The sequence below is a fragment of the Artemia franciscana genome, chromosome 17, assembly GCF_032884065.1.
Source record: "Artemia franciscana chromosome 17, ASM3288406v1, whole genome shotgun sequence".
Lineage (NCBI taxonomy): Eukaryota > Metazoa > Arthropoda > Branchiopoda > Anostraca > Artemiidae > Artemia > Artemia franciscana.
The window spans coordinates 15,903,705-15,927,985 of NC_088879.1; the positions used below are offsets into that span (position 1 = coordinate 15,903,705).

Genomic DNA, 24,281 nt, shown 5'->3' on the forward strand with positions numbered 1-24,281 from the left:
ATCAATTTATGTCTACTTTCAAAGTAAAAGGGCAAATTTATCATAGAGCAGGGTCTCTTCTACCATTCTCAAGCGAGAATCATAAATTTTTACAATTGTACTTCATCAGTGATAGAAATTCTGAATTGAATGCACGTTGCGAAATTTCTCCCAACATTGAAAGGACAATCGTTTCCCAATTACAACATCTTTTCCACGAAAATAATAATTTAGTGCGTCTGTTCAAAACAGCCATCGATTTGATGCCTACTTATACGCATAAAATTGTTATTTCCGCTGACAAAACGCCTCCTGGCCAACATGTGCGTAGATACAATGCTCCAACTATCGACGAAGTGGCCATCGTTATGGTCGGTGATCAGTTTTTACCTCGAGATATTATTCTCAGGGTTTCCACCACACGTGCTACAACTAAAAATAGGCCTACCAATAATATTTTTAAGAAATATAAACCCACCAAAGCTTTGCTATGGCACTCGACCTGCCGTAAAAAAAACAATGGAAAACCTAATAGAGGCCACAATCTTGACAGGGCCTTTTGAGGGTGAGGCTGTTCTTATTCCTCGCATTCCCAAGATTCCAACGCATCTGCCTTTTCAATTTAAAAGATTGCAATTCCCAATTCGATTAGCATTTGCAATCACCATTAACAAAGCTCAAGGTCAATCATTAGAAAAATGTGGTATAGATCTTAATACTGATTGTTTTTCCCATTGACAATTGTACGTTGCATGTTCGAGGGTCGGTAAACCTGACAATCTATTTATATGCAGCGACAATTGGACAGCGAAGAATGTTGTATATTCACAGGTGGGACACAGGGACACAACTACAATGGCGCTTGGGGTGGGCCGAAGTGCCACCCCAACAGCTAGTATATATATATATATATACGAACTAATTTGGAAGCTTTTTAACACATTACTCTAAGCGGCGTCCACATGCAGATTTAGATAGTTTTATACATAAACATAGATGTCGATACATATTTAGCCGCAGAAATTTCGCCATACATGTATGTGAACGTCCTTTTTTAGTATATCAGGCCTATAAAGATGGTGACAAAAAGCTTATGAACAGGTAGAGTTTACAATTTTGGAAACTGTTTTAAGCCAGAATTAAATAAAAAAAAAAATGAGTTTTTTTTTTAACTGATAGTAAGGAGCGACATTAAAACTTAAAACGAACAGAAATTACTTCGTATATGAAAAGGGCTGCTCCCTCCTCAAAACCCCGCTCTTTACGCTAAAGTTTGACTCTTTCTCTCAACTCTACTTTAAAACAGCAAAAAGCTTCAGCGTAAAGAGCGGGGCGTTGAGGAAGGAGCAGCACCTTTCATATACGAAGTAATTTCTGTTCGTTTTAAGTTTTAGTGTCGCTTCTTACTTTCAGTTAAAAAAAAATGTTTTTTATTTATTTAATTTCTGAACGTTTTTGAATTAATGCATGTTTTGATTTTGGCTCTCCGCAGATTAATAATTAAAACGAAAGTAGCATATTTTTTTTTTGGCTTAATGGCCTTCTCAAAGTTTTGATCGAATGATTTGAGAAAAAAAGGAGCAGAGGAGGAGGCCTAGTTGCCCTCCAATGTTTTGGTTACTTAAAAAGACTACTAGAACTTTTAATTTACGAATGTTTTTATCATTAAAAGATATACGTAACTTACGGATTAGCTTACGTTACAAACTTCTGTATTCGTATGTTTTTATTACGTATATGAGGGGGTTGATCCCCTTGTCAGTACCTCGCTCTTTACACAAAAGCTTGAATTGTGTCCCAATTCCTTAAGAATGACCCTCGAATCACAAAGGCTGTAGAATGAATAGTTGAAATTACTAAAAATACTTTAGCGTAAAGAGCGAGGAATTAGAGGAGATGAACCCCTCATAAGTGAAATAATTTTGTTTGTTTTAAGTTTTGATGCTGCTCCTTACGTTTTTTAATAATTCTAGAAAATCGTGTGTTCCGTTCATGGAAATTTTCTTCCCCCATGACAAATTTCTCCATTGAAATTTCTCCCAACATATCCCCCTCTTCTCAACCCCTCCCCAACCAAAAATCCCCTTGAAAACGTCTGTACGCCTCCCAATAACCATTACAATATGTAAGCACTGGTCAAAGTTTGTAACTTGTAGTCCCTCCCACGAGGACTGCGGGGGAGTAAGTCGTCCCCAAAGACATAGTTATAGGGTTTTTCAACTATACTGAATAAAATGGCTATGTCAGAATTTTGATCTGGTGACTTTGGTAAAATAATTAGCGTGGGAGGGGGCCTAGGTGCCCTCCAATTTTTGGGTCACTTAAAATGGGCACCAGAACTTTTCAATTCGGATAGAATGAGCCCTCTCGCAACATTTCAGGACTACTGCTTCGATACGATCACCCCTGGAAAAAAAACAACAAACAAATAAATACGCATTCGTGGTCTGCCTTCTGGCAAAAAATAAAAAATCCACATTTTTGTAGATAGGAGTTTGAAAAAATTCTATGACTTTTAGGGGGTGTTTCCCCCTATTTTCTAAAATAAGGCAAATTCTCTCAGGCTCGTAACTTTTGATGGCTAAGATTTAACTTGATGAAACTTATATATTTGAAATCAGCATTAAAACGCAATTCTTTTGATGTAGCTATTGGTATCAAAATTCCATTTTTTAGAGTTTTGGTTACTATTGAGCCGGATTGCTCCTTGCTACAGTTCGTTACCACGAACTGTTTGACTGTGTGCGTGGTGTAACTCATTTTAGTCAAATTTCTCGTGTGAATGGGAGTTGCCTGAAAAAATGCATAGCAGCTATGGCATTGTGGCTAGGTCACATGGTTATTTGATACGATGCAAGTGGGGGGTAGGGGCTATTGTCCCCTAGTTTTAACAAACATCTTTTTTAGTATTTTGTTGAAAAAAAAAAATCAAAAAAATTGTCACCTCCATTAGATTTATTTCCAAATATCTTTTATCTTCATTAAAAGAAAAGTTCGAACAAATCCTTGCTCCCCCCACCTCTTACCAATTTTTCATGAATTGGTGCCCCTTATAACATAGTACTAATACTTGTTGATCTATTAAGTGTTTGGTTTATTTATGTCTGAATTGTATCGTATAAACCAAAAGAAACTTATGCCTCCCCATTCCCTACTATCTTGTTGTCTTTGGTAGATTCGAATACATCAATTTTAGCATCCCGCTATGATTTTGAAGGTTTCTTAAAAAACCTATTGGTCGTTGCAAGAACGGGTCATAATAACTCAAATTAGCCTACTATGGTTATTTGGGAGTAATTCTAAATTGGAGTAGCGTTACTAGATTGTTACTGCATAATTAGAATGCTTCTATAATATCATATAGATGAGATATACCATTGTGTGGTGGGTTGTAAATGGTTTTTATGCTTGTCCGTAAATTTTGATCAACAGTCACTGGGAATGTTTCGTTTTGTTGGACTGAAATTGCATATAAAATATCTGAAATGGATGAAATTTATGATCTATTGTTGTTGGGTCTTGAAGCCATTTCAAAAATTTATAATTTTATAACCTGTCGTATATCTAAGCTTTGTTATTCCTGGTATTTTTTTTTTCTCTTCTGGTATACCAGTTGGTAACATCCTTTAAAAAATGGTAAAAAAAATGAAGCGAATTCTTAGTTCTGCAATCAAGAGCTTGGACCTCCCGGATTCAGGACTTTGTTGTTTTTTCGAGGGGGGGGGAGTAAAAAGTTTCATCACAAATTTGTTTATATGTATTTTGTTACACTTTTACGAGTCGAACAAAAATGAGGGGGTGGGGTAAAGCATACTTGCTGGATACGGTCTTGCTTGCACTGTTAATTTGTGCTTTCAGAAGTCATTCATACAGTGAAGAGAACATTTTTTTTTAGAGTTGAAACAGAAAACTGCCAATTTTCTGAGGGGTCACCCAATTTCAGAAATCCCTCGCACCAGGTAGCGCGTGTCAAGCATGGTGATAGTGCGCCAACTGTGACGGATTTGTGCCAAGCGTTGAGAAGATTGTGGAACTGTGTTGTATACTTGGCGCTCCGAGATGTAGGCCAACAGTAGGTAGTGTAGGGTGGGTGATCTGATTTCCCGCAATTTCCTATGATAAATTACCTACGGCTTTTACTCTATTCTGGAAATGACTTTGTATGTCTTAACCGGTGTCAAAACTAAATTAAAACAGATTTTATGAAATATTCATCCTCAGTTCATTTGTCTTTCATCATGAAGTCCTTCAACTTCTTTCAGTTGGTAAATTGAAATATCTTATAAAATTATACTTATTATCAGATATTGCTTTCATCGTTTGGGATATCCAATTAACGTGTTGAAATGTTTAGCATGCTGAGAAGACTGGATTTTTCAAAGGCTGACTCTGCTGTCGGTGCCAAGTACTTGCAATTCCTCAAGTTCAGACAACTGAAGGTGGCTAAAACTGGTATTTCGTTGGAAGAATGCTGGTTATTCATGTCTATTCAATACTAGATCGGCCTTTCAAAATCGAAATACGTCAACATTCAAGTTTCTGAAGCTACAAGGTCACTTTGAAAAACACTTATGCATGCTGTGTTTTGAATCGAAAATATTCGTGTCACCTACAGGGTTGTCAGACATCAGAAACCGACACTGCAGTCCTATTTACCATGTAACTCAAAACCAGTTCAGTAGCTAGGGGGCTAGTGAGGTATACATACATCCACTGACACAACAGTTTTGTGTATTCCCCTGCTCACAACCCTAAGGAAATGTATACTCTGTGATTAAGTTTTGAAGGCTAAAATTATTATATACTTTTTTTTAAGTATTATTTTTATTATGGATAAACATATCGAAAATATAAAAATAATTACGCTCAAGAATTGAAACCCCTTTTGATTTCCCGCTGCAAAAAAAAGAAACAACAACTTTATTTTGAATCCGCATCTACCCAGTGGTTTAAGTTCACAGAAACTAGGGGAGGCGCAAAGGCGTATTTTTACAATTCTATGGAGGGAATTTGGTTGTTTCTTTAAATTTTCTGAATATAAGTACCGAAAAAAGCCATTTTTCAGTTAAAGAAAAACGAAAAAAGGTATTTTTCCGAATATAAAAAGGAAACGGTAAAAAATTCTTCTAAAATGTCTGAATAATTTGCAATGTAATTTATGGGCGTTATGGAGCTTTAGAAGACTACAGGTGAATGGTATTCTTCGCTATTGTATGACTATCGCTATCATGGAACCATAAGAAAGTCCTTGAGTAATATGGATAATTTTTTTTATTTTTGGTAAGAAATTAAAGTCATTAATTGCTAATAGTTCAATGCCCCCATAATGTCCATCTCTTGAATTTCACGCCTTGAAAAGTCGCTGACTGAGTACCGATTCAGCATAATTGCGAAGGCCAATGAGAGAATGAAAATGGACAAGCGCATTCTTACACAAAAAGTTGCCGTTATATTCTGAAACATTTTCCCATGAGGCAGTTTTTGCTATACTTTTTTTCAATTTAATCAACATTCTATTCTTCTTAATCTCTTGAGCGTAAGTATAATTTACAAAACACAAGCTACCGGCATCTTCAAATGATATATTATATGGTTCTTAAAAGTAGCAATATATTGAAATTTTAATTATGAATTGGCTAGTCCAAAAAACTCCCTCCCAATATCTCAGTATGCGAAATACACATAACATTGAAGTCGCACACTTTAAAAAGTCTTTTAAATCATCTGGTGCAAGTCACGGGTAAAGTGACCTATGTGTGATGCGCAGAGGCACGTCGTGGCGGGTGTGCCATTCGTGGTAGAACGATTGAGGGTCCAAGGTGCATACCAAGTTGTGAAGAACGGATATTCCCTCACATTAAATGAGCTTCTAATAGAATATATGGGCGGAACCTTTTGATTCTAAACCTTTTAGTTGGTTGTTAAAATCGTGTTTTTTTCAGATTTTGAAAGATTTTACATCATCATAATAATAATGTCATTGTATAATATTAATGTCAATTTTTAAGTCATTAAAAACCGCTATAATAATAATTTATCACGTTGAACGTACATTTCACCCATTGAAGGTATCTTTTAAAAAGTCTTAATTTAAATAGTTTTAAGACAATACATCATTTAGTTACCTGTTATAATTTATCATCTTATTTTCATCCAGAACATATTAGAACTCTACTGTTGTATATATCCATTTAGGATCTATTTTGAAATAGATCTCATTTCAATTGGACCCTATTCCATTATGAATAGGATTTATCCGTGACGAAAAACATTTAGGGCAGTGGCGGAAAAATATTTAATGTTAAAGTCTTGAAGTACCAACAGAATTCTCTGTATTTAAGCATAATGTTCTTACTTCATTGAAGGGCTATGACGTTAAAACCACAAAAAAAAAAAAAAAAAAAAAAAAAAAAAAAAAAAAAAAAAAAAAAAAAAAAATGCAACGGTTGGACTTGATCAGACTTGGTTTCTGAAAAGCTCAGATGTCTGGGAAGGAATGTATAGGTCAGAATAACAATTTATGAAATGTCTTGCGCCATGTCACAGTAAATCCAAAGATTTGGAGAGCTTGAAAACAATAAATTCCTCCCATTTAAGTAATATAATCCAAGGAAAATGGTAGTTACGAGATAAACGGCTTTTAAGGTTTTAAGATTTTTCTTAATCAAGCTTTTCTTAGGAATTCTTTTGAGCTATACAACTTATGCCAGAGTTACATAATGAAGCGGTGAACCAACTTCTATAATTATTTGAAATTATTTTTCTCAATTTTTGTAGCGATGTTACTTTGAATGTCCCAAATCTGGTAAATGTTGACATTCACCGGTGAATGTCCGAAATTTCTTTTTCTCTGCTTGAATTCAATTAGCTTTGCGAATCAGCCTTTTCAGTCTTATGCAAGCTTTGATGGTACAAGTTAAAGTTAGGCTAGGTTAAATTAGATTGGGTTAGGTTATAAGCACCAAAAATGAGTGGAAAACCTAACCCAACCTGTCACTATCAAACCTTGCATAAAACTGGAAAAGTTAACTGGTGCTGACTAAATCGAAGAAAGAAATGGTATTTCGGACATTCACGGTAATAGCGACACTAGATTAGAGAGAAAATGCCATATATAATGTCTTTGTCATGTTAAACCAAATAGAAAAATCTTAGTGATTAAACGGACTTCGCCAATCGATTCAGTAAGGTCTATGGAATGCGTTAAAATAGGCGTGTTAATTAAGGTGGCAGGGGGAATTTGTTTCCCTATATTTTTGCTCCCCTTAGAATTTAAAAAATCCCTGTTTTGGTGTTTTCATTGAAAAACTGAAAAGAATAGCAAAGTTGCCTCCATAGAATTTGAAAAATATATTCCCCCCTTATTTTTGTGAATTTACGCCACTGCATTAAAATGGGACTGGTATAACATTTGGCTGATTTCCATAAAAAATTATAGCTGATCTACCAAAGTAAGATGAAAAACATCATTTGTTTGCTTGTCACTTTTACTTGAAATAGCAGCAGATATAATATTTGTCCATGCCAAGGACTATCTTTTCCATAGTCCTTGGCCTCTGCACCCACTTTTGCTTCTCATATTATATTTACTGCTGAACATGTTAAAAACTGCCGTTAATAATACCTAACAACCATTTATAACTGTTTCATCCCTAATGAAACCAGTCGCACATTTAAGCCCCATTTCCTCTCAATTTTGATAGAATACAGTTGCATGTTTGATTGCTGTTATGGCTAGTGCTGCCAAAACATATCCAGTAGCACCATGTATTAACCAGCATAATGCATTGGATTTATAGTCAATTATTAAGGTAGCCATCAACCTTCTATTGATCCATTATGCAATCATTTCATTTAATTTGTAGGACAATCTGTGGGACTCCTAATTACATTGCACCTGAAGTATTGGCCAAAAGAGGACATGGTTATGAAGCCGACATTTGGGCAGTTGGCTGTACCATGTAAGTACTTTTTCCCATCATGGCCGTTGACTGATTTAAGATTAGGCGTATGCTTAGGGTACGCACCTTAAATGGTATCCTTCAGTTGTTGCTGAAATTCATTGTATACAGTTGAATCTTAACTATTCGAATCCTTTGAATGTAAAAACTTTGAAATAAGAGCAAGGCCGTATCATTCTTTTCGGCCAGAGGGAAGGGGGGGGGGGGGTACAAAAACTACAAAACGCGACAAATGTTCGTTTGTATTTTTTCCTTTTTGTTTTATTTATGAACTGGAAAGACATTTCGGATTTGGTCAAACGGGGTACCCCCCCCCCCCCGTAAATGGCCCTGAATAGCAGACAATTTGCTGTTTCATTGTACCGAGGATGTAATAACAAAATTTCATTTTATAAAGATTGACTTTTATAATAAAAATCAAACGCTCCTTTGTTTGACTTCAACTTCGAGTTGTATTTACTAAATACAAACTTTGACAACTTGAAGGTTAACAAATTTTGAGTTTACAAGCAAGTCGCCGTTAAGTTGGCGTGGCTGAAATTTTTAGAGCAAAACTTAGAGTTATAAAGGTCGGTGACTATCAAACAGTAACGTAATGTAGGCCTAAGTAAGGAGCGACCAGGCTCAATAGTAACCGAAACTCTTAAAAACGGAATTTTGATACCAATATATATATCAAAAGAATATGATTTTTATGCTGATTTTTAATATATAAGTTTTGTTATGTTTAGGTATACTCAACTAAGGTTACGAGCCTGAGAAAATTTACTTGATTTTCAAAGAAAGGGGGAAATACCCCTTAAAACTCGTAGAATCTTAATGAAAACCACACCATCAGATTCAGCGTGTCAGAGAATCCAATTATAGAGGTTTCAAGCTCCTATATCGAAAAATGTGGAATTTTGTACTTTTTGCCAGAAGAAATATCACGGACGGTTTTTTTTTTCAGGGGTGATCGTATCGACCCATTGGACCCAGAACGTTGGGAGAGAGCTCATTATAACGGAAATTAAAAGTTCTGGTGACCTTTTTAAGTGACCAAAAAAATGGAGGGTAACTGGGCCCCCTCCAACGAGACTTTCTTCCCAAAATCGTCTGATCAAAATTATGAGATTGCCATTTTGTTTAGCATAGTCGAAAAGCCTAATAACTATGGTTTTTGGAGATAACATGACCCTTCATAGCTCCTGGGGAAAGGTCTTTTGAGTTATGAAATTTGCTCATTGGTTACGTATAGTATTTGTATAATATTAGTATTTTGGAAAGTATGCATATATTTTTTGGGTGAGGAAAGAAGGACAAATTTTTTGCAGGGGGACTTTGCAGGGGGAGATTTTTACATTATCCGGGGAGTTAATTTTTCAGGGGAAATTGTATACTGGAGAAATTTGCCAGAATTCTTATACGAAATTTCTTTATATGTGTTGCTTTCTCTTTACTGAATCAATTTTACGCGTGGAGCTGTTAAGGATAATTGTCCGGGGTAAATTTACACAAGGATTGAATTTTCCAGAGGATATTTCCATGGGAAGGGGATTTTTCCGTGGAGGTGGAGCCAGATGTTCTGGTATTATTTGAATAACGATCAGAGAATAAATGAAAAAAACAAGATTTTTCAACTGAAAGTAAGGAGCAATATTAAAACCTAAAACAAACAGAAATAATTACATAGACGAGGGTCCCCCCTCTTCAGCATTTCACTCTTACGCTAAAGTTTATATTTTTTCAACTTTTTAAAAACGACTCCTGAAACGCTAGGGTTATCTAATCATAGAAAATGAGTAAATTGTTTTTTAAATGTCGAAAAACCTTAGCGCAAAGAGCGAGGTGTTGAAGAGGGGGCAATCGCCCTCGTATACGTAATAATTTATGTTTATTTTAAGTTTTAATATTGCTCCTTACTTTCAGGTGAAAAAATTATTTTATTTTATGGAACCACAATCGAACCCTTCGGCTTTGACCTTAAACTCGAATGGTTCTTAATGCGCGATTTTGCCTACATAAAAGTTTAGGCTAATAAAAAAAAATAGATGGAGACATATAGAAAGCTGGGCAGAGGTACTGCTTCTTTTATTATTATAAAAAGGGCAAATATAATAAGATTGCAATGAGGGCCCTTCTCAAGGGTGAACGTATTTCATTGCTCTGAAACTATTACATTATGCTTTACTCAATTGTAAGGGAATCATTTTTGTGTATTAATATTCCTCTGCGTTACCAAGATTAGAATATTGGGAGCTACAGTGATGACACTGGTCAAGTATAGTTCTGAAGCATGGGCGCTCCGAAACACGGAGGAAGATTTGCTAGATTTTCCAGAGAAATTGCCTACGGATTGTTTTTGGTACCCGACCGAGAGACCGTATTTCAAACAATAGACTGTACGAACTGTGTGGTTCAATCCCGCTTCCTAGGGAAGAAATGAGAGAAAGGTTGAGATGGCTAGAGTACGTTCTGCGGATGAAGGATGACAGATTGTCAAAGATTGTCCTTGTCGGCCAACCGTTTTGGCCTAAACGAAAAGCAGGTTGTCCTCGGTTGGGGTAGGAAGATTGTCGCAAGGAAAGGTTTAAGGGAAATGGGAACTTCTTGGGAGGGTGTAAAGAGGGAGTATTTGAATAGATTGGGAGGAGGAGCATGCGTAACCAGGCCAGGATTTATCACTAGGCCCACTAGGTCCGGGACTAGGGGGTAGGGTACACAATGCCGAGGCGCATTAAATTAGCTCTGAGTGATATTTTTCGTAACAAAAACTGGAATTCCGTGATTTATCGTCAAAGTGCCAGATACTCTCTGCCACCGTGTTGCCTACTAACAGAAAAGTGATTTTAAACAACACAGGAATTGCCTGGCCACTTATAAATTGTCAGATGTCTCCCAAGAATGGCTGCCGAGAGTTCAGTATCAACTCTCTATTTCATTAATTTTGGCTCATCAGATATGATCTGTTCAGTACTTCCGCTATCCCCGAATTTTCGGGGATTTCCCCAAAGATTTCGCAAAAACGGAGCTGCAAAACACTTGGGCCTAGGAGCGCCAAAGCTGTAAATCCGGCCCCGTGTGTCATCTATGTCACTCAACTAAAATTGTTCATATGGTTTTAAATAATAAAATATAACTAAGTTAGTTAAATAGTGACCGTGAATTTTCCGAATTTACAGTCTCAAATCATTTTCTAAATTGCTGTTTTCCCTTTTGAAAAACTAGTCGACATAATTGCTTAAACCCACCCTTGATATATAGCCTAAGTTCTTTTCATTCGTATGCGGGTTGAGGTTGGCATAACGAGCCTGATTTAGATTACTTGGAAAGTACCATCTAGGATTATCTTCAACCTTTCTCATAAATTAGCCATCGAAAGCTCGTCTGATGTGTGAGGAATGCAACTCTAAATTGTAAAATTTACATGAGGTGTTTTCATTTTGAATGACTATCCGTTTTATTTTGATGAAACTGAGTGTAGTCTTCACATTAAAACTTTTCGAATTATCTAGAAATTGATCCGATCATCTATTCGTAAAATAAAAATACCCAAATTTTAACGTTTTCCAAGAATTCCGGTTTCCCCCTCCAACACCCCCCAACGTCACAAGAAAAAAAGTACACAAGATTAAAGCACAAGATCCTTCTAAATATCAAATTTCATTAAGATCTGGTCACCCTTTCGTAAGTTACAAATACCTCAATTTTCAAAATTACCCCCCTCCAATTCCACCAAAGAGAGCAGATCCGGTCCGGTTATGTCAGTCACGTATCTTAGACAGGTTTTATTCTTCCCATCCAGTTTCATCCTGATCTCACCGCTTTAAGTATTTTCTAAGATTTCCGTTCTCCCCCCAACTGCCCCCCCCCCAATTACGCTTGATCCGGTTGAGATTTAAAATAAGAGATCTGAGTTACGAGGTCCTTCTAAATATGAAGTTTCATGAAGATCCAATCACTCCTTCGTAAGTTAAAAATACGTCGTTTTTTCTTATTTTTCAGAATTAACCCCCCCCCCCCAATAGATCGGATCCGTTCCAATTATGTAAATCACGTATATAAGACTTCTGCTTATTTTTCCCACCAAGTTTCATCCCGATCCCTCCAATCTAAGCGTTTTCCATGATTTTAGGTTCCCCTACCCCAAACTTCCCCCAACGTCACCAGATCCAGTCAGGATTTAAAATAAGAGCTTTGAGACACGATATCCTTCTAAATATCAAATTTCATTGAGATCCGATAACCCGTTCGTAAGTTAAAAATACCTCATTTTTTTCAAATTTTTCAGAATTAACCCCTCCCCCAACTACCCCAAAGAGAGCCGATCCGTTCCGGTTATGTCAATCATGTATCTAGGACTCGTGATTATTTTTCCACCAAGTTTCATCCCGATCCCTCCACTCTAAGTGTTTTCAAGTTTTAGGTTTTCACCTCCCAATCCCCCCCCCCAATGTCACTAGATCTGGTCGGGTTTGAAATAAGAGCTATGAGCCACGATATCTTTCTAAATATCAAATTTCATTGAGATCCTATCACCTGTTCCTAAGTTAAAAATACCTCATTTTTTCTAATTTTTCAGAAATAACCCCCCCCCCTAACTATCCCAAGGAGAGCGGATCCGTTCCGTTTATGTCAATCATGTATCTAGCACTTGTGTTTATTTTCCCCACCAAGTTTCATCCCGATCCCTCCACTCTAAGTGTTTTCCAAGTTTTAGGTTTCCCCCTCCCAACTCCCCCCGCAATGTCGCCAGATTTGAAATAAGAGCTCTAAGACACGATATCCTTCTAAACATCAAATTTCATTGAGATCCGATCACCCATTGGTAAGTTAAAAATACCTCATTTTTTCTAATTTTTCAGAATTACCCCCCCCCCCCCCCCCCAACTACCCCAAAGAGAGCGGATCCGTTCCGATTATGTCAATCATGTATCTGGGACTTGTGCTTATTTTTCCCATCAAGTTTCATCCCGATCCCTCCACTCTAAGTGTTTTCCAAGATTTTAGGTTTCCCCCCTCCAACTCCCCCTAATGTCATCAGATCCGGTCGGGGTTTAAAATAAGAGCTCTGATACACAATTAAGATCCCATCACCCATTCATAAGTTAAAAATACTTCATTTTTTTCTATTTTTTCCGAATTAACCGGCCCCCCACTCCCCCCAGATGGAAAAATTGGGAAAACGACTATTTCTAATGTAAGCTGGTCCCTTCCCTGATACGCCTGCCAAATGTCATCGTCCTAGCTTACCTGGAAGTGCCTAAAGTAGCAAAACCGGGACCGACAGACAGACAGACAGACCGACAGACCGACAGACAGACCGACAGAATTGGCGATTGCTATATGTCACTTGGTTAATACCAAGTGCCATAAAAAACAAGTTTTCCAGCTGAAGGTAAGAAGCAATGTTAACACTTGAAACAAACAGAGATTATTACGTATACTAGGGGGTTTGCCCCCTCCTCAATACCTTGCTCTTGAAGCTCAAGTTTTTTGGCATTAAAAAAAAGTTATTTACTTTTCAAATTAGACGACCCTTGTGCTCCAGGAGTCGCTTTTAAAGAATTCGGATAATATTTATACTTTAGCGTGAAGACCGAGGTGATGAAGAGGGGGTAACCCCCCTTGTATATGTAATAATTCCTGTTCTTCTTAGGTTTTTATATTGTTTCTTACTTTCTGTTGAAAAAACTTGTAATTTTTATTTAATTTCTGACCGTTTTTTAAATAGCGCCAGAACATATGGCTCTACCTCAACGGAAAAACCTCCTCTTCACAGAAAATTCCTCTCGAAAATCCAATCCTGCCGAAAATTTACCTCGGATAATTATTCTTGACGCCTCAATGCGTAAAATTGAGTCAGTACAGAGAATTTCGACATATGAAGACATATCAAGAAATTTCGTATAAGAAAATATACCAGTTCAAAATAGGGATAAAGCCTTTGAATTGACAGTGAAACAAATATAAATTTTTTTAACTGGATATTTCGGACACATATACAGTGTCCATCATCAACAGTAAAAATCATGTACACTTTATATGTGTCCGAAATTTCCAGTTTTAAAATTTTATATTTGTTTCACTGTTAATTAAAAGGTTTCATCCCTATTTTGAACTGTTATATTTTCGTCATGGAAAGGCAGTGTGGTTTTCGAAGTTACCTTCGTATAGGAATTTTGAAAAATTCCCCCAGTATACAATTTCCCATGAAAAGTTCACCCACTGGAAAATTCCTTATCCATGGAAAATTTTCTCCGAGCAAAGTCCCCCCAGCAAAAATTTCGTGTTCCCCTCCCCACCCAAAAATGAACGCATACTTCCCAAAATATTAATACTATATAAATACTATGCGCAAACAATTGGCTAATTTTATATAGCTTAAATAAGTACTTAAATTTAAATATAATAAGTTAAAGTTAAATAAGTAATAAGTTAAATTTAGTACTGCACAGTACTACACTACACAAAGTGGCTTTCACTCTATGTACGCAATTTTCTTTGCCTCATTTCATCATAACTATCGTCTAAAGTCCTCACATTCATCATAAGTAGAGTATCAAACAGTTCGTGGTAACGAACTGTAGTAAGGAGCGACCCGGCTCAATAGTAACCAAAACTCTAAAAAATGGAATTTTGATACCAATAGCTACATCAAAAGAATCGCATTTTAATGCTGGTTTTAAATATATAAGTTTCATCAAGTTTAGTCTTACACATCAAAAGTTACGAGCCTGAGAAAATTTGCGTTATTTTAGAAAATAGGGGGAAACGCCCCCTAAAAGTCATAGAATCTTAACGAAAATCACACCATCAGATTCAGCGTATCGGAGAACCCTACTGTAGAAGTTTCGAGCTCCTATCTACAAAAATGTGGAATTTTGCATTTTTTGCCAGAAGGCAGATCACGGATGCGTGTTTATTTGTTTTTTTGTTTTTTTTTCTTTTTCCCAGGGGTGATCGTATCGACCCAGTTGTCCTAGAATGTTGCAAGAGGGCTCATTCTAACGGAAATGAAAAGTTCTAGTGCCCTTTTTAAGTGACCAAAAAAATTGGGGGGCACCTAGGCCCCCTCCCACGCTAATTATTTTCCCAAAGTCAACGGATCAAAATTCTGAGATAGCCATTTTATTCAGCGTAGTCGAAAAACCTTATAACTGTGTCTTTGGGGACGACTTACTCCCCCACAGTCCCCGTGGAAGGGGCAACAAGTTACAAACTTTGACCTGTGCTTACATATAGTAATGGTTATTGGGAAGTATACAGGCGTTTTCAGGAGGATTTTTTTGGTTTGGGGGAGGGGTTGAGAAGAGGGGGATATGCTGGGGGAACTTTCCTTCGAGAATTTGTAATGGGAGAAGAAAACTTCCATGAAGGGAGAGCAGGATTTACTAGCATTATTTAAAAAAAAAAACAATTAAAAAATAAAAGTGAAAAAGCTTTTTCAGCTGGAAGTAAGGAACAGCAATAAAACTTAAAACAAACAGAAATTATTACCCATATGTGGGGCTCACCTCCTTCTAATACCTCGCTCTTTACGCTAAAGTATTTTCAGTAATTTCAACTACTTATTCTACGGCTTTAGTGATTCAGGGGGTCATTCTTAATGAATTGGGATAAAATTTAAGCTTTAGTGTAAAGAGCGAGGTACTGACGATGGGGCGAATCCCCTCATATATGTAATAAAAACATGAGAATACAAAAGTTCTTTACGTAAGCTAATTTATAAGTTACGTAAATCTTTTACCAATAAAAATATTCCTAAAAAATTTAAAAGTTCTAGTTGCCTTTTTAATTAACCAAAAAATCGGGGGGCAACTAGGCTTCGTCCCCCGCTCTTTTTTTCTCAAAATCATTCGATCAAAATTATGAGAAAGCCATTGAGCCAAAAAAAAAAAAATATGCAAATTTCGTTTTGATTATTCCTCTGCGGAGAGCCAAAATCAAAACGTGCATTTGATTCAAAAACGTTCAGAAATTAAATAAAAAAAAAACAAGTTTTTTTAACTGAAAGTAAGGAGCGACATTAAAACTTAAAACGCACAGAAATTACTTCGTATATGAAAGAGGCTGCTTCCTCATAAACGCCCCGCTCTTTACGCTAAAGTTTTTTACTGTTTTAAAAAGAAGAATTGAGCGAAAGAGTCAAACTTTAGCGTAAAGAGCGGGGCGTTGATGAGGAAGCAGCCTCTTTCATATACGAAGTAATTTCTGTGCGTTTTAAGTTTTAATGTCGCTCCTTACTTTCAGTTAAAAAAACTTGTTTTTTTTATTTAATTCAAAAATTAGAAATGTGGAATGAAGATGGAGATCCAGCTCTGATCAAGAATGAAAGACTTTCTAGGAAAAGTATATTGCTTCAATTTTAAAATTTATTAACTGGTTACCTTGAACTTGTTTCTACTACATTTACCTTCCCTTAACAGGGTAAGATGGTCCTTATTTCTGCCCGATGTGTATAAGAACGGACGAGAGTGTGGGTCACGTGATGTATGAGTGTGTAGAATTAAGTGAGCTGAGAAATGAAGATGCATGGAAAGTATGGATTTGATGAGATATGGCTGGTGAATGTTATGAGGAATAAATGTTTTGTAAGTGTTAAAAATTTAGGACGATTTCTCAGACTGACAATGGAGCACAGAACTAGATTTTTGTGGTTTGCGTTTTTCTTTGTTTATGTTATGTAATGTTTATGTTATGATTATGTAATACATAGCATTAACTTACGTAACTTACAATTCTAAGTAAAGCTCGAGTCCACTTGGAACTGCCTACGTTATGGAAAAATTTGCTTTTTAATATTGCATAACGTAATATAAAGTCTAAAATCTTACTAATGTGAAAGGTTCTACGGCAGTGTGAAAGCACCGTATCATGGAGGATCATTAAAACATATGCCAGGCGAACGACAAAACGCAGTTGATTTGAAATGTAATGGAGCGGAAATATATAAAGTTCCCAGGCCATTTTACTCAAGTAAAAACAGAATGTTTCATTAAGGTGCACCTTTTCTAAACTTAACAAACAGCTGTTGGCCCAAATAGTAGAATTTGCACTCTCTATACCTGAATTTATGCTAATTATGCGATGGCAAAAATAATTGCTGTTTTGGAAAAAAAGTTATGCGGTAGTTCTTGCTTCTGAAGCGGATCATAAAAATGACAATAAAACCTCTTTCCTGAAATGTGTTTTTGCTTGTTCTAAGTTTAGTATTCAATACATAAAAACCACTTCTTCTGAATAAAAGTAATGAGCGATGTTAAAATTTAAAACCCATGGATCAATAAAATCGATCAGTTTATTCAACCAATAAATTTACAACAAAATCACTTCAACATAGACTCCCTCGTAAAGCTCTATGGCCAGAAAAAAAAACAGGGGAGAAACAGAAATGAAATAAATACTAAATAGATACTTTTGCAGCTTAAGATTTGTCATATAAACTGAGGAGAAAAGACTACCAACTCTTAAAAACAAATTACCCCTTGTTTCTGCTCTTCATGCTTATATTTAATTTGTATACAAAGAGGCTTTAAACATGATAATTACCCTATAACACACTCAAATAATTCAAGCTTTGCTACTTGACGCCATCTCAAGTCAAACCCAATCCTTACCTACTCAATTTATTGATTTAGTAATGAATTTGTAACTCGATTATAATTAAAATCAAAGTGAAAAATGAACCATCATTTGTTTCAGATTAACAAAAAGGGGGGAAAGTGGCAATAGTGCCTAGTTGATTACGACAAAAAAAAAATTACGACGGAAAGTGGCAATAGTTGATTGCGACAATTGATAATTGATTGCGTGTTATAGCGACTACACTTTGTTCTTGACCTGTAATGAAACCGACTTTCTCTGTCCATTTGGAGATAATCAGCTTAGCCTGAGTGAGGTTGAATACTGTGTAGGTATATTTTAATTAAATATTTAATATATAGTGGTGTTTTGGTTACGTTACGTATTTAACCAATGTGTTCAGGGTGGCCTGCTTTACTTAATTCTCTGTTGTAGTCTCCATAATTGTGTTATTAAAGTATTATATTTTCATCATATTTGGGTATATTTCGTTATGATTAACCTAACTTCTTCTTGGGTGTGGTAGCTATAACACGTCAGTACCGCGATTTATCGTAACAATGTTGAATCTAGGAGGTTCAAATCTAATAAAAAACAATCCTCCTCCCAAATCCCCATAAACGACTTCTCAGTTAAGACATCTTTATTTGCTCCATATCAGTATTTATCTTTTTTTTTGAATTTACAAATCAGTATTTTGTGCTCGCGCAAGCTTTCCCTGGAATTTCGATAATTATGCTATTGTTCGTATAATTTCTTATCTTTTTAAAGATAATTTGCCTTTTTTTTTTATTCCCTCTCTACCCCAGTGGCAGTTCTGACATCTCACGCGCCCGGTTAAAATCTTGATTAGCGCCCCCACTGTCTCACATAAAATTTTCAGGCCAAACTTAAACAAATGAGACAAATTAATTTACGCATCTCTGGTTAAGTTTTAAGTATTTTTTCCTAAGTTGGTTAGAAAACAATATTTCATTGGAATTCCAACTAGCATATTACACGTTTTAATCTGCATTACCTTATTCGTTACATATCAATATTCCTATCTTTGGATTATTGTAATATTCGAGCAGATTGTTTTTTACCCTTGAATTATAGTGTCGGTTTTGCTTTCCAAGGAACTTCTGTTGGATGATAAGGGCAAACTTTAAAGTAAGTCTAGACTGAAGTTTGATTTCTAGTTCCACGGTCTCGTGACCAATCCGGCAAAAAGTTTCCTCACTTCGTGCTTATTTTGCAGGTGTATATACTAACAGTAGCGTAGATAGAGGGGGGGGGGGCTACACTTGTCCTTGTTGCCGTTTGTTCAACCCTCAGAGAATTTGCTTGGGAGGTAGGGTGGAAAATTGAAATTGCTCAGAATGTTTAATAGGCTGAGGCTTAGGCATAACCTGCCTAAGCCTCAGGGTACTCACGCTGTGAACAAACTAAGAAAATAAGCCACGGAATGCTATATTGGTTAGAAAAATGAATTCCTTACCACAAAAAAACTGATAACCCTATTTGGGTTGAAATTATAAGTGGAATGTTGTGTGTGGATAATGTTAGGTACATTCGAAAAATGTTTCCTAAATTTCTTCCCTAAGTCAAAAACGTGTATGTCAATTGTTTTTCCACATTATTAATGTTGAGGTGTGAATCAACCTTATTTAACTTTGTAAGGCAGGAATGGATCTTTGCAATAATAATGCCTGATTATAACAGATTGAGTACTGGGATAACAGGTTTCATTAGACCATAATGAATTTCATGGATTTTAGATATATCTAAAAAAAAAAAAATATTGCTCCTGCTTTGAGGACGACGATAGTCATATTGAAGATCCTTTGTATTAGCTTTGCAAAAATATTTCAAGTCATCGGTGCCCACAGTTCTTTTGTTCTTTGATTCGACAAAAATGTCATTGATATAAAAGAAAAGTATTGATGGCCCAAGAATAGCTCCTTGAGGGACACCTCTTAACACTACATATTTTTTAACAGACAGTCGTGCTACGTTTAGAAAGCAGTCCAACTTGGTGTTCCCAAATTTTTGGAAGTTCGCCAACCAGGACAATGTTTGAGAAATCTGTGAATTCTGCTTGTTAAGAAAATCACTGCATGTTCATATAAAAGAAATAAGGTCTATAACCTTCTCCGATTGCTAAGCGAAGAAAAACAAAACAATGCAGAATAGCTGGCTCATTTTTATCTTGACCAGAGACTTTAATTGATATTGTAAATAATATATTATATCGCATTTTGTTACAATTTCTTTTTCTTTGAATTTTATATAAATTCTTATGTTAACTTTAGGTATGCCATGCTCATTGGGCAGCCACCGTTTGAAACAGTTTCTCTGTCAGAGACGTATGCGAGAATTGCTTCGAATAAATACGCAATTCCAAACCACATCAGTAGCCGTGCCAAAAGTTTAATGAAAAAGATGTTGGCTCCAGAGCCAAGACAGAGACCAACAATTGATCAGGTAATTAATTAAACACTATTTGGCTTGTTAATTTGTTTCGCTTTAATTAATCCTTTTTATTAAGTCTTGCGGTGAGCGATACTATTTGTCGTTTTGAAAGAGGGTTGGGATTCTAGAACATCTCTGGTGTCCTTTAGTAAATTTACTAAATAGCCTTTTATATTACTAAATTTACTAAAATAGTAATTGACTAAATAAATTAATAAATAATTTATTAAATTATTTAATAGATATTAATTATGTATTTAATTTATTAATTATAAATTTATTTATTATATTTAAATAATGATTATTGAACAATAATAAATAATTAACTTTATAAAATTATAATAGTAATTTACTAAATTTAGTAAATAGTGATTTACTAAAATTACCTAAATTTACTAAAATAGCCTTTTAGTAAGTTTACAGATTTTTACTGTTGGTCTATTTGCATCTGATCATGTCCAGAACAGCAAACCACAGGCCTTCTGGAACCCGTAAGTATATTTTAGTATCCATTCGAACTACTGTATGTCAAACAAGGAAATAATCCATTTAACTGCCTAGGTCTAATATAGGTCTAATTCAGATTAGACTTAGGTACAAATTAGGTCTATTCGGTCCATCTAACTGTCTAGATTTATAATAAATGCAAAGGTTAAAGGGGTGCGCCGTGTTTAACGGATAAAGCTTGATAAGTTACCAAAAAAAGCCTTAAGCGACTTGTGCTCTTATAACTTGCTAGCTATAGTGATGATAGAGACTATAGAGACTCTTTAATAATATTAATAAAAAAAAAATTCCAAAAAAAGTTTTTCTAAGAAAAGTAAAGAGCCATATTAGAACCTAAAACGAGCAAAAATAAAGTTGTATGATAATTAAAACTTAAGAGAGTAGAAATGACTATGAATGAATAAATGAAACCCAAGACGAATAGAAACTAAAACTAAAAATCAAATGAAACATAAAAAGAATAGGAATTATCATCAACAAGAGTAGGACCACCGATCCCTATTCGTTCAATAGACCAAAAAATTCATTTGGGCCTTGCTGGAAACGATTTGTATTGTGGGCAGTGTGTTTTTTTTCATAACATCAACAGCAACATGTTCGATCTTGTTATTATTTGCTAATAATTTTTGTTTAAATAATTGCAGATCAAAGTAATTTGCAAAGAAAAGTTATTTTTTGTTGATTTAAAAAAAAGAAATTAGACGTCACGAGTAAAAAAAAAAAAAAAAAAAAAAAACCGATTAATTTCCTTAGTTTTCGTCTTCATTGAGGTTTCCTTGACACTGCTTGTCTCCCCTGAAATTTTGATGCAAATTAGCGAAAAAAATCAATTTGCTTTGCAACAAATCTTACGAGTGAAGTTTCAAGCTGTTCAGAAAAAGAAAGTTTGTAGGTCCTTTTTTGGGCTACATTATCAAGTGCACTTTGCGAACTGGAGCTCCCTTCGCCCAGGAACTTTCAAATGTAAGTTTCATACTAATCGAAACAAAGGTTCCTGGGTATATTTTTGCGCCTCATTTTTAGATGATACGTGCCCTAACCTTTTTTCTGTGCATAAGAGTTCCCTCATCCCAGGACCTTACCGGAGCAAGTTTAAATCTTTCTGGAGAAAATAATTTTGGACTTTTTTTGGGAATGAATAATTTTTCTCTTTTTTCTTGTGTATTGGGGCTCTCCTGACCGAAGGAATGAAGGATATAGTTCTTTGTGCTATATTCTTGGGGGTGGGCTATGCCTTAGAATTTTTTTTTTTTGCACTGTGTACCCCTTACTTCCTACCTTAAGTTTCAAACTGATTAGGGCAAAACGCCTGTTTCGGGGTTCCTTTACAACACTATCCATCCTAGCAAGGTGTTTGGTAGCCTAGCACAGCAATGATTCGTGATAGTTTCAAGCTACTAGGAAAAAGAAAGTTCTCCAAATATTTTCAGGACCGCTATTTGGTGGGTTTGTCCCCCCCCCCAAAAAAAAGTTTTGGGGCTTTTTGGGGGATTCGAATATTTTCGTATCTAATGTTTCTTGTTGATTGGGGTCCTCCTGGCCCAAGGACTTAAGGATATGTTTTGAGCCAGTTAGAAAGAATTTTGGTTCCCATTTACCGTGAGACTTAGGATAAATATGTGAAAATATGAGGAATTATGATGGAAATTTTAAGATAGGAAGGTTGTGGAATAAAGCCAACGCCCAATGGATCCCTCCCCTGTGTTGTGTCAGGATTGTACTTTATGAGAGTTGAATTTTTTATTTCGATTTTGTTTTGGCTGGTCCTAAAGGGTTGAATTTATGTATGCCGATGAAACTATTTTAAGATTTGATAATGACATTTTTCCTGCCTTGTTATTTAGATTCACCGAAAGTTGCAATATACAATATCTTCTCTTGCTGTGTAATAACTTGTGGTTAGTGCTATTTAAGCTGAGCCTGTTAAATACGGATTTTTCATGGGAAAATTTGGTGTCATAGGTCTCTTTAATTAAGTTTTGCCATAATCCAGACCGTTGTAATGCTGTTGGTTGCTTTGTTTTTGGTGAAAGTACTTTATAAGTCGCAACCAGGGTTTTCTTTTCAAATCCTTATGATTTTATTCTTTATGTACAGCAAGGGTGTATCCAGAATTTTGTTATGGGCTGGGGGGTGGAGTATTTTTTCGGAGCGGGGTTCGAAATAAAAAATCGCATCAGCCATTTGTTTATAATTTTTACAAATCGGACAAAAATTCCGGGGGGGGGGGGCTCAAATCGTGTAACTCCCACCCCTGAATACGACCATGATGTATAGTACGATTTGTTGTTGTTGTGTATATCATGTAAATATTGACAAAGGTAGTAAAAAATCGACTCGAAACTGTTTAGTGTGATTTTGGAGAAAACATTTAAATATGGTCTTTTCATTAAAAAAATAATTGATATCGAATGATTTCTTTGTTGACCTGAGTCATAGCGGAGGAACTATTCTATACTAAGAATAAACGAAATTGGAGATCTCGACTTCAAATTTAATGGTTTTAATACGGCTTTATTAGAAATCAGAAAAGAGTAAAACGGGTTTTAAAAATTGGAGAGAAGGGGTCTGAAATTTAGCCAGGTTTCAAATTCCAAAAGGCAAATTTCTTTTGTATATTAATAATTTTCCACAAGAGCAGGGGTTCTTTGAAGACATTTTAATCGTTGGGATTCTCCTTACCCTTCCCCACTTCCATGCAGGTAGGCGTATGACTGTTATCTTTCATTTTATGCTCAAAACCTTCCCCCCAATAAGATAGAAGCTGTCATCCCCTCAAGAACAATATTGGATGCTCAGTTAAATACATTCCCTTGGCTAGGGGGTTAATTGCACATACTCCCCTCCACATTGATTTGAAGGACCTCTCATGAACAAACAAAAATTTGGGCCTTAAAGTGTTCTTTTTGAGGCTATGAGTAATCATCCCTTCGTAGAAATATTTCCTGAGTGTCTGCAATTATGCAATGCTGTACATAGAAACAGAAATTACAAATGAATTAACTATGTTAAGTTAAGCTATCAATAGACTGTGCATATGTTCAGCGCCGAATATACCACCGTTTGGCAGCATGCCCTTAGAAACAATAGTATTTTGGTCCTTTAGGGTCTGTAGCATTGACAAAACGGCACGTAGTTGTGGCGTTTTCTCTTTGTCACATAAACGAGCATCAGAACAAAAATTTTTGTACGAATGAGCTCTTCTAGAATTCGTGGAAAAGACTTCACAAACATGTATTCGTGGATACCCTTTTCGGGATAAAATATTTACTCTTGCATTTTGGGCATATGGTTGATATCTTAATTTTAGGGTTCTAATACATGTTTTAAATTGACAATGTAATTTAAAGACTAACATTGGTCTCTTGTTCAACAAGTATCCTATAGTCTTTTTTTATTTTGTGTCTTATCACCGGTATTATTATTATAAACATTATTCTTTTAGATATTGAATCATGACTTTTTCGCCTCTGGATATATACCCCTCTCATTGCCACCTTCATGTTGCCACAGACAACCAAAATTTGTTCTGGCACCATCTACTCGGTAAGTTGTTTAAAACTTATTTAAACAATTGCTAGGTGATGCTAAAGTGTCGCCACCATATATTCTTATTTTGATTGCGGTGCTATTAAATATAGTTACTTTTTAGGGGAGGGGGGATTAAACGGATTCTTTGACCTGAGGCACAATGAAATCATTTTTGAAGCGTCTCAAATTTGCAGTTTTTATTTTTGAAAAATCTGTATTTTGAATCTTCTCGGTCCTCTCGAATAGGAGTGATCTGACCCTCCTGTTGATCTTAGCAGAGTACTG

The 24,281-nt window shown here is 35.7% G+C and overlaps 1 protein-coding gene and 1 long non-coding RNA gene across 2 annotated transcripts in view; both read left to right on the forward strand.

The window, feature by feature from the left end:
* Positions 1 to 24,281, forward strand: part of LOC136037915 (uncharacterized) — a 343,911-nt gene that overhangs the window by 282,034 nt on the left and 37,596 nt on the right. The window lies entirely within an intron of this gene.
* The window catches only part of LOC136037913 (serine/threonine-protein kinase PLK1-like), a gene marked incomplete at its 5' end in the record, with an annotated part of 80,912 nt that overhangs the window by 19,035 nt on the left and 37,596 nt on the right, over positions 1 to 24,281 (forward strand). Inside the window, 3 exon segments of the mRNA XM_065720769.1 lie at positions 7,845 to 7,940; positions 19,799 to 19,970; positions 23,911 to 24,011. Coding sequence (XP_065576841.1) covers positions 7,845 to 7,940; positions 19,799 to 19,970; positions 23,911 to 24,011 — 369 coding nt within the window.